General features: G+C 45.0%; 1 protein-coding gene across 5 annotated transcripts in view; it reads right to left on the bottom strand.

Moving 5' to 3' along the window:
- Positions 1-16,755, bottom strand: part of SRGAP3 (SLIT-ROBO Rho GTPase activating protein 3) — a 257,580-nt gene that overhangs the window by 127,208 nt on the left and 113,617 nt on the right. For all 5 annotated transcript variants that reach the window (XR_013760829.1, XM_079122072.1, XM_079122073.1 and 2 more), the window contains exon 2: positions 12-204. Coding sequence is in view for 4 of the 5 variants with exons in the window: in XM_079122072.1 (XP_078978198.1) it covers positions 12-204 (193 nt within the window). In the remaining variant the exon portion in view is untranslated. The remainder of the gene's footprint in view (positions 1-11; positions 205-16,755) is intronic.

Raw genomic sequence — 16,755 nt, 5'->3', positions numbered from 1 at the left:
CAACTTCTCACTTGAACTGGTGCTCCCGGGAACTGCGGATTTTGGAGGAGAACCTCTCAGCCAGCTTCTCCAGGCTACGGGAGTACTCCAGCTCAATCTCAGCCTTCCTGCGGAAGAACTCCTGGAGATCTTGAAGCAGCTGTAGCCGCGACTCTGACTGCTGCTCCAGGCATTTGAACTGCTCGACCAGCTGTGTACGGATCTCTGCAGAAGCAAGGAGCTGAACATTAGTTAGGCTGCTGGTGGGAATGGCTCTGGACCTACCCAGCTGACCCAGCAATGCTGGCCCAAGCACTGTGTGCGATCTAAGCAGTCCCCGCCTTGCAGCCCCCCCACTACCACCAGAGGCTCTGGGACCTTGGTCAGAACCCAGACCTTGCTTCGCAGAACATTAGTGCAAAGACTTGACACTTGCCATTTTGGCCACTCAATCTAACCCAATGTTCCCAAACCTGAGTCACTGCATGCCACTACCACAATTTTTACCATACCCACATGCCACCAGCTAAATGATTATTTCTTCCATATGATCTAGTAGATGGATTTACTTTTCTTACTGACGTGAACTTACTTAAAATGAAAAGTTGTGCATCACTTAAATGGAGAACTAGGAGCAGTCTAGAACATAGGAAATGAGTTCAACAAAAACAAAATTTCTGTGCGATCCTCTCTAGTCACTGTTGTTCATCAAAGGCGCCTCTGCTTCAGCTGCTTGCTCTTTAGCAACAAAAGGGAAATGGCAGCCTGAGAGGCTAAAGAAAGATCTTCTCCAGGTGCAGTGAAGACAGAGAAAGGGCTGTGAAGGGGATGCCGCTTGCTCTTGGGTTTCAGTGTTGTTCAAGGCCATGTCTGTGCTCTGCTTTAAATTACCTTGAACTCTGTGTGTAACATCTTAAGTACCACTAGAAGAATGTAGCCCACTTCAGGAAATAATGATGGGGCAAACCAGGTCTGTACAACCAGGACAAAAGTTCAAGAGCTGGAAGTCAGACTTCAAAATCACAGCCAAATCCTAATGACCACAACCAGTTTCATCTTCAAGCCCGTAGTGCTACACTGCCACCACCCCCATGCAGTGACCCCTTCCTGACATTCCTGAAGCTCTCAATAGACCCGTCTCTCCAAAGCACTCTGCTCACACCAGAAATTCACTCAAAAATACCCCAGGGTTCCCCTCTGCCTCAAGATTAAGTCCAACTCCTTAGCCCAGAATTCAAAGCCATCCAGCATCCTGTCCCAGACTTCATTGCTCAGGACTTCTCTCCCAATGGAGCCTCCAAACCATTCAGCTGGTCCTTGCAATGTCCAATCTCACTTGCTCAAATGTGCACTTGTATGAAATAATAACCAGCATCATTTTAGCATCCTTCTGAGAGTTGATCTGCAAACTGGGGCAGACCCTTTCTGTAGCACAAAAATGTCCCCCCAGGGGATAGCAGACAGAATTATGAAGGAATCCAAATATATATACTCAAAAGAAATCAGTACTTATTTCCACCCAAAAATATATATAAGAATAGTAGCTTAAGAGCCAAATATTAGAAATGGCCCTAGATGTCCAGTAAAAGTAGAAGGAATTTTTTAAATGAGAGATAATGATTGAGTAGAATACTATACAACAATGAAAAGAATGTACTACTGCTAACCTACAGAGCATTCTTGAAACCCACAGACCTCACATTTACTGAAAGCAGCCAGAACAAATGAGATTGTGAAAAGCTAGTTTGTCATGGTAGAGATGAGACAAGTGGTCACCTTTGAGGGGTTATTGACTGAGAGGGGGCACGAGATGCTTTCCAGAAACCTGGAGATGTCCCTCACCTTGATTTAGGGGATAGGGACACTTGTCAAAATTTATTGAGTTGCACAATTAAAATCTGTGCCTTTTACTATTTACATGATACTTCAATAAAAAGACAAAGTAAAATATTGCTGTTACTTGTTTCCATTTGATGATGTCTGTCTGTGGTACTGGGGACTAAGTCCAGGGCATTTTACCACTGAGTCACATCTTTACCCACCCCCAGCTTTTTCCTATTTTATTTTGAGACAGGGTCTTGCTAAGTTCCAGAGGCCAGCCTCAAACTTACAATCCTCCAGCCTCAGCCTCCCAAATGGCTGGGATTACAGGCATGCACCACTGCACCCAGTTCAATTTGATGTATTTTGGGGAGAGTAGTGTAATGTTATTCTAAGATGTCAATATTTAAAACATGGCAGAAATACATCCTTTGTAGCTACTCAGAATGAAACATTTTAGGTGTCAAGTTAAAATGTGTGAAGGGGAAGAGATTGTTTTCCCCAAAAAAGTTCATTTAGAGGGCAGGCAGCCAAAAAAGCAGAAAAACCACAGCTTTGGAGCCTGTGTCAAGCACAGTTCCTCCCACAAGGTCCCGGCTGCCACCCTGGGGCTTCCTCTCAACTTCCCCCCACACCCCCTCCCCGCCCCAATTGCTCTCAGGCTGCCGGGGAGTGTTCCGTTTTGGTGTGCTTGTCTGTCATTCCTTCATGTGTGCATGTCATATCTGCCCATCTCCTCAAAAGAAATTTAAGCTCTGAGGGCAGATTGTCTCGGAACACAGTTGATCATCAAGGCATCAATATCTATACAGCAAACCACCCTTCCCCTTTATCCAGTGTCTTTGCCCCAAGAACGCGAAGTGTAATTATGAGGGTCTCAGCTCACACACACACAAAACACACGACATATACCACACACACCACACACAATACACACCAAACCTAAAACACTTTCCATGTTTTGTTCCAGTGCTTTTAGACCATCTGCTGTCATCATGATCTCGACAGTAAGTGCCAGCGCATGGAGAGTCGCAGGCCCAGCCCAAGCTCTTCAGGTGCTTCCCTCACCCCACGGGCAGTGCTTCCTAGTGTCCCCACTTTCTTCCCATAGGCAAGAGAGTGGAGGCCTGGGAGATGTCACCAGCCTGTGACATCTACACAGTAGAGCCAGGAATCAACCCCAGGGACCTCAGAAAAGTGACGATAATGTTCTCGACACTGACAGACTGATTTCCCTGCACAGCTTCGTGGCCTGTTTTCCATGGATTAGCCTTGTTTTCCAGATTAAAACAAAACAAAGAGCACCTTCTGCCCATCTGCTGCTTGGGTCCTCCTCCTGACAAGATGGGGATCCAGAGGGATCTTCCTTACTAGAAATGCCGCAGCCCCCGCCTCCTCCCTTCCGGGGTACCATCGGGAGCCAGTGTTCTCATATTTTAGAGGAAACGCTCATAAATCACATCGCGATGAAAGAAAGTTTGGAAGGAGCAGAGAACTTCCCTCGTTCACACAACCAGCGGGGACCTTCCAGGAGGGGCCTGAATGAACCCTGCTAGCATTTTGGACAGCTCAGAGCCAAGGTTTACCAAGGAAAGGCTCTGGTGGCAGCATCTCGGTAGCCTGCTCTGGTCTGCAACCCTCAGGGGACATGATTGCCCATCTCGGCACCTCTAACTCCCTTCCAAGCTGCTGCTAGGATCTGCCATGGATTTGGCTTTTCTCCTTGAAGATTTCAAAGAGAGAGGAAAACAAAACATAAAATACAACAGAATTGTTCCCAAGGCGCCTTCATTCAGCTGACATTCCCCTGAGAGGACAGAACCATCCTCAGCACAGCACTGAGTGGCAGAAAAATAAAGCGGGGGCGGGGGGGGGGGGTGGAGAGAGAGGAAGGAGAGTCTGGGACAGGCTTTGATCTCAGAACTGTTGAGCCGAAGATGACCTCCTACTTGCACCAACTGGGGCATGAGGCCCAGAGAAGGGGCAGAACTAATGCTGCCACCCTAGTCCCCTGAAGCACAGATCTGTGTCACTCTCCTGATAGAATTCTCCATAGCTCCCCATCGCTTATGGCATCAAAGTCAAAGTCCTCTGGCATTCAGATCAAAGAATCTGCAGCTGTCTAGCCAACCCCCGTCAAGCTCCTCCTCACCTTCCAGGCAAGTCTCACTAAAGATGGCTGTGCCTGCCTGTGCCAGTGATGTCACCTATGATAATGCCCAGGGCCACTCCCAGCTCCTGATAATCAAAGCCTCACGAGCAGAAGAGCAGAGAAATTCTTCATCTTCAAGTCAATCTGGAATTTTTTTTAAAATGAATAGACTAGTTTGGGAGCCGTTTCAGGTTTACCAAAACATTGTCTATAAAGTTCAGGGTTCTCATATGTCCCCTCTCTCCTGCCTGGTTTCCTTATTCTTAACATCTTGCATTAGTGTAGTATGTTATTTTAAAATGTTTCAACAGCCCTACTTTACATTCGGGGCTCACTCCTGGAGTTTGCACACCTGTAAGTCTGTACATTTTTACATCTCCTCCATTACAACACCCTATGGAATAGTTTCACCAGCTTCAAAGTCCTCTCTACTCCATCTAGTCATCCCTCCCCTTCTCTCCACCTCTCCTCTCCAAACTCTTGGCAAACCACTGATCTTGTTCCTGTCTCCATAGTTTGGCCTTTTCCAGAATGTCAGAGTTGGAATCATACACCATGTTGTCTCTTCAGATTGGCCTCTTTCACTCAGTGATATGCATTTAGAGCACTTCCATCTCTGTTTGTGGCTTGATAGCTCATCTCTTTTCATCACTGAATACTATTCCACGGTATGGAATAATGTTCACAGTTCATTTATTCATTTGCCAATTGGCTACTTCCGATTCAGAGCCACAATGAATAAGCTGTTACAAATATCTGTGTGCAGGTTTTTGTGTGAATGTACATTTTCAACTTATTTGGGTAAATACCTTTTATGAAAATTGATACGTTTTTTAGGCTTACAGGAAAAAAAGGAATTCTATTTTAAAATAGGAAATTGTTCAAAAGATACAAGGGCAGGCAGAGAAAAGACTCTCCCATCCCTTTCCACCAGCCTCCACCAAATTCCCCCTTTCCACCAAGTTCCACCAAGCTTGCTTCCATTAAGTCCCCTTCCACCAAAGCTACCAAGGTCCCAAGTTCATGTGCACTCCACAGTAATAAGGTCATATATCCATGGGCACGTGGAGATGTGTGTTTCAAATATACTAATTCCTTGTTGGGATACATATTATAACGCATCATTCACTGTTCTTTACCCTACCTTTTCCTTTTCAGAATTCACCCTGGAGACCAGTCCACATCCTCACATACAGAAATTCCTCACTGTTTTCTGACACTGTAAAATTCCACTCTAAAAATTTTTAGACATTTCCCTTTGCTGAACTACAAGTTGGTTATAATCTTTTACAACTAAGTTGGTTATAATCTTTTACTATCAACACAACTCTGGAATGAGTAACAACATATAAGCTTTACTTTGCACATCTGCAGGAATATCCTCTGTATGAATGTTCTTCTTTAGTATATTTATTAATTGATGCATGGTAACTGCATCATATCTACAGTGTGACATTTCAATACATATACATAATGGATAATGATATCTGATACCTTCTTAGAAGTGAAAAGGCCAGACCAAAAGGCATTTAAGGGAGGAGTCTGAGATTGCTAAACTGCCCTCCCTTGAAACTGCACCAATCTATACTCCCAGGTGAAATTCATGAGAGGGTCAGAGGAATCGTTTAAAAAGCAGACATGCCTGGATCTGCTGCATAATGCATAGTTGGGGAGGAGGGCCAGTGGTACAGGTTTGCGTAAAACAAAACTGGCCTTGACTTAGTTCATTGTTGAAGTGTAGTTGTAGCTGTGGATATGTGGAAGGGGCTTATTATACTATTTTCTTTACTACAGTCATGTTTGAAATTTTCCATAATCGAAAGGGAAAGGAAAATAAAATCAGACAAAACCAGAAACTTGATGCCAAAGTCGCAGCTCTGTCTAACAGGTCTGTCCAGTTAAGAGTGCCAACATGCCCTCAGCGGCCTCTGTCCACAGTATGCAGGTGCTCCTCTTGGATTAAAAAGAGGCATCTGATGATGATAAATAAATAAATACAGCTCCCGGACCCTACTCCAATTCTAATCTGACTCTTCTGGTACCCTCTGGGATGGAGAGGACCCACTTTCACCATCTGAACTCAACTGGAAAGTTAAGATCAAGAGAGAGTTTGCTGCCTCTGCTCATTTTCCCCTGGGGAAATGCTAGGAGGATGCAGACAGATCGTACAGAATGTCACCGCTGGCAACATCTCATCAGCTGTAGGCATGATCTCACCTGATCATCAAGATACCCTATGAGGCTGGCGGTTTTATCACTTCTCTAGATGAGCCAACTGAGACTCTGGGAGGGGAAGTGATTTGTCCAGGGCCACCAGAAAGTGGCAGAGCCAGAGGTCAAACCCAGAGCAAGGGGAGCAAGGAAACACCATCACCAGATCCTCAGGCCAAGCTGTTTCCCCCTGAGCTCCTCAGGTCTACCCTTCCAGGGATCTCAACCCACCCCATCTCCGGTCTCTACTCACACTTCACCTGTCATCTTGGTGCTGTAGGCACCAGGCCTATGCCTAGTTGTCATCGTATCCATCCCAAGGCATCCTGACCTTGACCTCAGGTCTTCCCATTATGGAAGGGAACCTCACCTCTGCAGTACAATGTAATGGGCTCTGGGTCACCTGCCCAGGTGGTTCAACTCCTGACCGTGCCACATGTTCAGCTGGAAGAACTTGGGCAGGCTTCCACATTTCCCTGGGATTCAGTTTCTTCTGTAAAATGGGAAGAATAATAATCTACCTCATATTGTTGTGAGAACAATAAGTGATAATGCAGAGAAAGCTCCTAGCGCTGAGCTCCACACACACACTGCCTCTGCATGGTCCAAGTCAGCAGCCACAGGCCACATGTGGCTCTTCAAAAGAATTCATTCCCCCGTCACACTTGCCACATTTTGAACACTCAAAGTCACGTGTGGCTTATGGCTACCATATTACAGAGTATTTCTTTCACTGCAGAAACTTCAATCAGACAGTATTGTGCTCAAGGCTTCATAGAGTTTAGCTATGGTTATTGTTTATCGTTGTTGCTTCCTGAGGCCATTTCTCATTTCCTGAAGTAGAAAATAAGGTCCTGAAAGGAAGGGATGACCCTGCTTTATTTCTCAGAACGTGCACATGTCCTCCAACAAGAGCAGTGTAATAGAGTCTGCAAACCCCCCAAGAGCAAAAAGACAGAGGCTCTCATTGCCCAGCCCAAGGCCCAGCATCCTGAGGGGTTCCCTGCCCTTCAACTCCAGTATTAGGGAAAAGAGTGTGGCCCCATGGATAGACTGAGCAGATTGTGGACTTTGAAACCACTGGCACAAATTGAGCATTATGTCTTGCCCTGGGTAGGTGAGTCACTATTTTTTCAACTGTAAAAGACAGGTACCTATTCTTACCCTGCAGGATGGTCACCAGGATCAGACTAGAAATAATGTGTGTAACATGACCAGACACCTAGTGGACCCTGGACAGACAGCTCTCCACAGAGGTGGTCTGACCCAGCAGGAAAGGCACATGCTCATATATCTGGGGGAGTCTGACTGGGGTCCAAATCTGATTGCCACCACTTGAGGGAAGTCACTAGGGCTCTCTGAGTCTCTGTTTTCTCTGTGATTCTGGGAATGATAGCTTCCTGGTTGGAAGGCCAAAAGGGTGAGATGTGGTAAGCACACAGAGAGCCTCACATGGCACGTGGTACATAGTAAGGTCTCAGTAAAGGAGCCGTTCCTGTTGCTCTAGTCAGGCATAAAGAGAACTGGGTGTTGGGCACTGAGCAAGGTGTTTTCCCGGCACCATCTCACCACCTGGGTGCACAACACTGCAAGGAGGGGTATGTCACCCCACGACCATCCCTGCCTGGTCCTTCTCCAACCTCCCATACATGAACGAGTCGGCAGTTGGCTGAAATCCCACGGCCTGAAGGCACCCGGGTTCCGCCTCCAGCTATACAGGGCATCAGCTGCACCACCAGACACAGCCGCGCATTACCGGCAACCTGGGCATGGGATGGGCAGCCGCCAGCTCGCCCCGCCCAGCGTGAAGCCTGGAGCCATCCTGGTGATCGGGAGAGAGCTCCTCTGTTCTCGTGTCCCTCCAGTTCCCTCAGCAGACGCTAGCCAGTGCCTGGCACCTCGCATTGTTTTCCTCTCTCTCCTTCATTGAACCAAAGACCCCTACCAATGACACCAGCCCTTCTTTTATTAACCTTTACAAGTCAAGCCAGTTTGCATCCACCACAGAAGAAAAGGTGGGTATCATCAGAGGAGAAATTAAGGCCCAAAGAAGGAAAAGGGGCTGTCTGAATCACAGGATTCACATCAGGCCTGCCTGACTGCAGAATCCACCGGAGGCTCTGCCAGGTGCCACCCACCTTTGGTCCTGCTCCTTAGGGCTCCAGAACAGGGCCAATTCTCAGCACTTACCACTGCCTCGGCCCTGATAAACAGGCCTCTGGCACTGTAGGGCCAAGAGCTGGATTGGACTTGGCTGAGTTCAGAGACTGGTCTGAACACTCACAAGCTGTGTGACTTTAAGTAAATCATTTAACCTCTCTGGGCCTTGGCTTTTCCCATTTGCAAAATAGAAGCATTTAAGAGCAGGCATTTATGAATCTTAGTGTTTTCTGTGAGTTGTCTCCCTGAATACAGCATTTGGAGGGGACTGAGGCACAGAAAAGTGAGGTGACTTGCCTAATTTCACCTAAATATTGAATCATCTGGCTGCATAACTTGCCAGAGAGCTTGCCATATGCATTATACTGAGTTGGCAACATCTGAATGCAGCTTTCTGGAGAATGGGGTGTATATATATATATATATATATATATATGCTGCGAAGGTACTGGGTGAAATGATTGGCATTTCCCCCTCCACTTCACACCACCACATGCCCTAGAAAGGAAGCATGGTAGATGGGCTAAAGTTTTGAAAAATTAAATGTTATTTAGCAAATAATTGTTTTTTGATGATGTTTTAATATGATGATGATGACGACGATGATGATGATGATGATGATGATGATGACAATGATACTATCGACCAGGAAAATCTTCCCCTACATAAGAGGAAATGGTAGGGTCCCAAACTCACTAGATTACCATTATACATCCCTGAATGTACATCTGTGGCTGCAGGGAAGAGATGAGAGATGGGAGAGTCCCACATCCCACCATGATCCAAAAGCAGGGACCCAGGTCATCAGCCCCATGAGTTCTCCTACTCAGATGGCTAACCCAGCTCCCCCAGGCAGGAATCAGGCAACAGGAAGCAAAGTGGGCAGGAGAGTTTCCCACAGCATATGTGCCATGTCCGAATCCCAGGCACCCCTCCCATGAAGAAGTCAGACAGAAGTTGCTGCCATGCCTTCCAGATTTTCAGTGAAAGGAAAAGATCAGCCAGAATGAGTCCAGGCCTCCTCCTACCAAAGTCTCCAAGTTACAGTGGGCCGTGATCAATTTCAACACAAGATTAATATTCACAGCTCTGCTGCCCAGTGAGTGGTCCCTGAAGGACCAGATGCATTTAAATGGGAAGAGATCAGAATTCATTAATGCAGAATTTCCAGCTGCGTCCTCTGGCTAAGGATGCTTCTCTTTATGTTTTCAGTTCTATCCTCTTCCTAGAGAGAGCTAAAACAGAAACCAGAGAGCCCAAGGGCCAGCCTGGAAACTTCTAAGGCCTTCCCCAGACTTCACGCATCATCACAGTGTGCCTCTCTGGAAACCATCAGTCCTATATTTATTTAAAATATTTCTTTAAATCACTTCACTTTTTCATGGGATGCTTTATGGTACCACTATAAATCGAAAATTCCAAATCACTTGCCATTAAGGAGAGGTACAACTGTAAATAGTAAATAGAGCAAACACAAAATAATGCTATTAGTATTCTACCACAATTCCTTAGCCCAAGATCTGCTTTCTTCTGGATAAAAGGAATTTGGTAGGAATTGAGGAAGTGTTGAAGATACACCAGCATCTAAGGGAGATTTTCTCTAGAAGGTCATCAGAAGGGTGGAAGGAGGATGAACAGGGACAGTGTTATTTCTTTCTGTGAGTCAACGTTACTTAGTTCCGCTTCAGTGAACCCCCTGAACTCATCCCACATATATGCCATCAGTAGTACTCATTCCTCACTTCATGAAACAGGGATGGGCCCACACACGAAAGAGAAAAGTGGCCAGGCAGCATCACCCCAGTGTGGTACGAACTCTGGTCTCCCAGCAGCGTGGCCAGGGCTTAGCTCTTGTCCCAGTTCTCCGTATCCCAGTCCTTTCTGCCCTGTTATTATGAAAGGAAGTCACCACAGTACCAGCACCTGTCACTAAGTTAGGGTTTGGCAAGCATTTTCCATGAGGAGAAAGAGGGTAAACACTTTAGGCTTTGGAGGCCACACAGTCTCTGGTGCAACTACTCAGTTCTCCCCTTGTGGAACAACAGTAGCCATAGGAAGTACAGAAATGAATGTACATGGATGTTCCAATAAAACTTTATTTACAAAAACAGGCAAGAGGCCACATGTGGCCTGTGGGCCAGAGGTGGCCAACTCCTGTTCTAACTGTTGTGCTTTTCTTTATTCTCCAAGTCTTCCTCATAATAGTCATCACTCCTCTGTCATGAGGTGGGGCAATAGGCCCTGGGAAGGCCATAGCTGGGCATAGTAGGGTAGCATCTCTTCTAGAGGTGAAAATCTCAAACATCCCCGAGAGTTAGGCAGATGACAAAAAATGTACTTAGAGACCCAGTGGAAAGCACTATAAAGAACACAAGACCTGACAAAATACACTGAAATTCACTTAATGCTATAATTGCTAACATGAACCATCTGAAGCCTTCAGCTTAAGAGTCCAGGAAACTTTCCCAGTAAAACTTTAGCTAATGTTGGCCCTGCTGGATTCAAACCCAGAGCAGGGTGGCCCCACTGTCCCAAAGTGCCTCCATCTGGACCACAATAACTCATGCTGAAAAGTTGCCTCTGGCCATGTGTGCATTCACCTGACAGTAACAGGATGCAGGATGAGTTTCCAGACCTCCTAATGAGAATGCCACATGGAAGAATGACCAAGGCCACAGTGAAGTCCCAGAATGTCATGCTCATTGCAGCTACTGCTCCCAGAGGCTAGCCATGGGATGGAAAATCAGTACAGCAGGCTGAGGGATTTATGTGTCTAAAAGTCACATGAGTTATGATCTGTGACCTCATCCTGGCAACTTTGCATATTCTTGCCAATTGCTTTTCAGAAAAGAGAGGGAGAAACATGAAGGATTTGATTTCAGGCATGTGTGTGTGTGTGTGTGTGTGTGTGTGTGTGTGTGTGTGTGTGTGTGTGTTTTCTTTTTAACCTTGTAAAGCTCTGCAAAGATTGTCAAAGGTAATCTCAATCCATTCCATACCCAGAGCGGAGGTCTGATTTTTGAGGTCAGTGAGTGGGCCTGGTTATTTGAAAGAATCTCATTTTTTATCATGCACATCAATCAAGTCCTTAGAGTCATCACAATTAAATCATGTTGTAAATCAGTGACCTTTGAATATAAACTCTTCAGGAGACCCTCTCTGCATCTTGGAATAGATGGAGTAAGGCAAAACATAATAAAAAGGGTCCAGGGAAGTACCTTCAAGTGCTAAGTCCAGCAAGCTTTGAGGGAAAGCCTCAGAAAAAAAATACAAAATTATTATAGTTGTCTAATGGCTTAATAATGGGGTTGTAAGCCTCAGAGTAGGTAATGTCAGAGTATGTACACATTATGATCTGGTAAAGTTATGTGTTTGTTATCTTCCACTATTGTTTCTAAATACCTGAGATAAATCAACTTAAGAAGAGGAAAGATTTATTTTCATTCATGGTTTCAGAAGTTTCAGTCCATGGTCACTTGGTCCCATTGCCTTCAGGCCTGTGATGACAGACATCATGGTGGGAGCACAGAGCAAAGGAAACTTCTCACTCATGGCAGCCAGGAAGCAAAAAGAGAAACAGGAAGGGGCTGGAGTCCCAAGATCCCTTTTAAGGTCACGTCCCCAAATACTTAACCTCCACTCATGAGACCCCACCTCCCAGTAGCACCAAGCTGAGGATCATCCTTCAACACAAGGATGCTTGGGGGAAAATTCAAAATTCAAACCATAAGAGGCTATTTCATACTCAACTTCAGACATGAGAAAAATGAGTTCTGAGTTAGTTCCAGACCTGCCTCAAGACACTAAACTCATCTGTTTCCTCATTTGAAAATTGGGATTAATAATACCTACCTAAGAATTATGGTGAAATCAAATTACACACACACACACACACAAGAGTTCTGTAAACAATCAAAGTTTACAAATGGGTCTGATTCTTCTTGGCAAGCTTATTACTATTTTATAAGCCTACTACCTGCATATATATATCACAGTTTCTCTATCCATTCATTTGTTGAAGGGCATCTATGTTGGTTCCACAATCTAGCTATTGTGAACTGAGCTGCTATAAACATTGATGTGGCTGCGTTACTGTAGTATGCTAATTTTAAGTCCTTTGGGTATAAACTGAGGAGTGGGATAATTGGGTCAAAAGGTGGATCCATTCCAAGTTTTCTGAGGATTCTCCACACTGCTTTGCAGAGTGCCTGCACCAATTTGTAACTCATACACAATAGAATATTATTTAACCACAAAAAAGAATAACATTATGGCATTTGCAAATAAATGGATGGAATTGGAGAATATCATGCTAAGTGAAATAAGCCAATCCCAGAAAACAAAAGACCAAATGTTTTTCCCGATAAGTGACTGATGATATATAATGGGGGTGAGGGGGTGGAAAGTGAGAAAAGAATGGAAGAACTTTAGATTATGTAGAAGGAAATGAGAGGGAGGCGGGTTATGAAAAATGATGGACTGAGACATCAGTACCCTATGTACATGTATGATTACATGAATGGTGTGAATCTACATCGTGCACAACCATAGAAATGAAATGATGTACCCCATTTGTGTACAATGAATCAAAATGCAGTCTGTAAAAAATAAATAAATAAATAAAAAGAATCTACTACCTGCAAATCAGCCCAGAATTCTGCTTTCATGCTCACGGACTGCAGTACTGACACAAGATCAACCAAACAGGAAACGCTGAAGGCTGCCTTCAGAGACAGCTCTCCCAGTACTGTAGCAAATTTCAGTAGTCAAGCAGGAATGCAAGCATGCACACATCGGCTCGAAGTGACCACTTACTACCCCAATATAAATCGACTTCTCCCTTTAATGCAATGTGGAACTCTCTGCCAAGCTCCTATTTAATGTCTTGGGTCCTGTTACCAAAGAGGAAAAAAAAAAAAATGCTGGTGTTTATCAGCTTGTTATTTGGCAGCACCACTCACTGCTTGGGCCATAATTCTTTGTGAGATTTGGATGAATGGTTTTACTGCTCTAGGTTAGTTGGTCAGTTGACTGATGGGTTTTGTGGGCCTCCTATGAACCAAGATGTGGACCCGGAATTCTGCAGAAAGTGGGGTAGTTGGATTGAGGTCCAGTCCATCATTAAGAAACCAATGGACATCAATCAAGTGGGCGTTTTCTGAAACTAAACACATCTCTGTGCCCTGTTTTGGCCTAAATCAGGCTTAACAGACTATAGGAATCCCTAGAGGTAGGCCAAGTGCCTGCCACCTGCACCAACTGCATGGCCTCTGAACTCCAGCCTCCCAGGCCCTAACCTTTCCTCTTACTCTTCCTCTGGCCTCCAGTCATTTCTCCCCAGTACAAAGTGGGTTTCCCCACACAGTGGCTTTGGCAAGAGGATAACAGATTCTTAGTTCCACTGTGTTGCCTGTTCCCTACCCTTCGCCACCTTATGTCCCCCCTTCTGAAGGAAGGAGGTTGCTGGGGGTTGGCTGATTGGGGAAATGCCGTTGAATTTTGCATTCCAGTTGCCAGGACCAAGCCTTTTGTACTAAAAGTACTCCATAATAGGAAATAAATAACATATCAACCAGGCGTGTGGCAGAGACACAAATGCCCTTGGCACTTATTCTTCTTCAGCGCCTGTCTGAAAGGTTGGGAGACACCGTAAAACCAGCCTCGTCGTAAGGCCCATACGAAGGCATCATAACGGCTCCACAAGCCCCCGACAGGAAGCGGGGCAGTCTGGGTCTCCTCCTTTCAGAAATCCTATGACCTCAGCGATCAGCACAGCAGCATTCACTCCCAAGGAGTTCCATCCAGCCCTGCTGCCACGAGATGGCCTCCCAATTCCTACCCTAAAATTCTCCTGACATTTCCTGCCGACGCTCCCTATCCGAGGCAATGGCACCTCTGTTCCCCTCCTTGCTCAAGAGAGAAACTGGTCATTACCCTTACTCTCCTTGCCCTGTCCTCATCCCACCTATCGCCAATTGTTATCTGTTCTATTTCCCGACACTTCTAAATGCGTCAATTTCTTTCCATCCCCCTGGCCACCATCCTAGTAAAGGTCCCTGTCATCTCTGACCTGGACAATCACAATGGTCTCCTAAGCTGGCCTTCAGATCCCTTTTTAATTTAATGCTCTTAGCAATATTTTCCAACAATTCTTTCTTTAAAATATTTTTCAGTTGTTGATGGACCTTTAATTTGTTTACTTATATGGAGTGCTGAGAATTGAACCCAGTGCCTCACACATGCCAGGCAAGCGCTCTACCACTGAGCCAAAACCCCAGCCCCCAACAATTCTTTGAAAGGTAAAAAAATCTAAATTGTGCTACTATCAGCAAGTTCCTATCTCTCCCCTTCTTTACCTTCATTTTAAAATCCTTCAACAGATTGTCATCATTTTGGGAATAATGACTAAAAACCTTAATGTGCTTTTAGGACACAGACCAAGGTCTTAAAGTGGCTCTCAAGACCCTACTTGGTGCAGTCTCTTTCCCCTTCTATGGGTTCGTCTTGTCCCATCTGCCCCTTGCTCTCTACCTTCCAGCTCCTGAGACTTCCTTCTTCCCCTGGAACTTACCAAATTTTTTTCCACCTCAGGGCCTTGTACTTGCTATTTCTTCTATCTGGAATGATCTTTTCTTCTCTCTACCTCTACCCCCTCTCCTAACTCCTATTTTTATCTCACTTGTGGAAAACCAGGTTTACAGAAATCAAGTAACTCCTTCAAGGTGTTGTTGAGAGCACTGAATGAAGTTATATGTGCAAAGTGCTTCTCACAGGGCCCGATTTTTCAATTAATGTTACATATGCACTTCAAAGGTTTAAACTCAAAAAGCCATTGTTATTCATGCCCATAGATTCCTCCTTTCTTTCTTCTTTAAGTGCTTGACTTAAACTCTATCAGGTCTTACTACAATACTCAGGAAAGGTACAAAAATTATCTTGGTTCTACCTAAACCTGGAAATCTCATGGATACTTTCCTTTCTCTTATAAAATTTTGTTTTATTAAAATATTAAAATTCTCCCTCCAAACACATGGAGAACCCAGTTCCTATCTAACATCTATTTCTATATTTGATCATTTGTTTAAACATTCATTCAACATTTCTTAGCATCTGCCAGGCTCTGTACTAGGACAAGAGGGCCCAACAATGGGATGGATAGGGGCTCTTCCCACAAGGAATTCAGCAGACTAAAAGATATAACAGAGTGCAACGTTACCATGAGCTAAAACGGGCATGCTCAGATGGGATATATCACAAAGGAAACAAGGGAGATGGTCTGAGCCAAAAGGATCCAAGAGGCTTCATGGGGCATCTCAGCTTGGATAAGAGTTTACCAGGCGAGGGGAGAGCACGAAGAATAGGGTAAAGAGGCAACAACCCTAAAGTCTAGAAGTTCACAGCATGTTCAGGGGCTGGCAAGGGGTTTGGCAAGGCTAGGAGTTCAGAAGTTTACCCAGATGTGGGAGAAGCTCAGGAGGAAAGGGTTTCTGAGATCCAGATGGCGACCAGCCCTGAAGACCACATTCAGGGGTTTAGACTTTACTCCACAGTCAATGTTACAGGAAAACTTGGTGGCAGCATGGGGGACCAGTGAATTGCCAGCAGAGGACACAGGAGACAGGGAGGACAATTAGGAAACTACTGCAACACTAGAGTTATTGACAAGGAGACTCTACTAAGAGATATTTTCTAAGCTCCTTCCATTAAGATGACATTCCATGTGTTGACCGACAAATTCTGGTTTACTAATTTTTATATGAGCTCCATGCATGCAGTACCATAGGCCAGTTTGAAATGCAAGGTGCTATATAGTTTGAATCTTCCAAGACCCACGTGTTAACATCCGGATGCCCAGCTTGGTGTTATTGTAGGGGAGAGGCACAGGAGGGTTAAAAGACATGGCCAAGTGGTATGCTTTAGGTCATTGGGGGCATGTCCTTAAAGTGAATTGTGGGACCCCAGTCTCTTCCTCTTTTGCTTTTTCATGTCCTATGAGGTGAATGGCTTTGTTCCACCACGTGCTCCCACCATTAAAGGGACACCACAGACCTAAAGCAACGGAGCCAGTTGTTCATGGACTGAAACCTCCAAAACTGTGAGCCAGAACAAACCTTTTCTTTTTATAACCTGATTATCTCGGGTGTTTTGTGACAATAACCCAAAGCTAACACACTAAAGCTCTCTTGCTCTCTTATATCTCTTATTAGCACTACTTTTCATTTATAGTGTCCAGTTCAGAATCCTGTCCACCAGCAGCTTGTGGTGACACAGGCAGCCATGTGATGCTGCTGCTGTAATATCAGGGAGTTTCCAGCCCAAACTGAAGTTGGAGATGAAGGCAGGCGACTCCAGCACCACCGTGTATGACTGATTTCATACACCAATGAAAAGTAAGTTCATTGGAGAGAAGAGGTGTGTCTATGTAAAATAGG

The sequence above is a fragment of the Sciurus vulgaris genome (assembly GCF_902686455.1).
Source record: "Sciurus vulgaris genome assembly, chromosome: 19".
Taxonomy (NCBI): Eukaryota; Metazoa; Chordata; class Mammalia; order Rodentia; family Sciuridae; genus Sciurus; species Sciurus vulgaris.
Note: the sequence above shows the minus strand (reverse complement) of the source record. Positions and strands in the feature narration are given on the sequence as shown.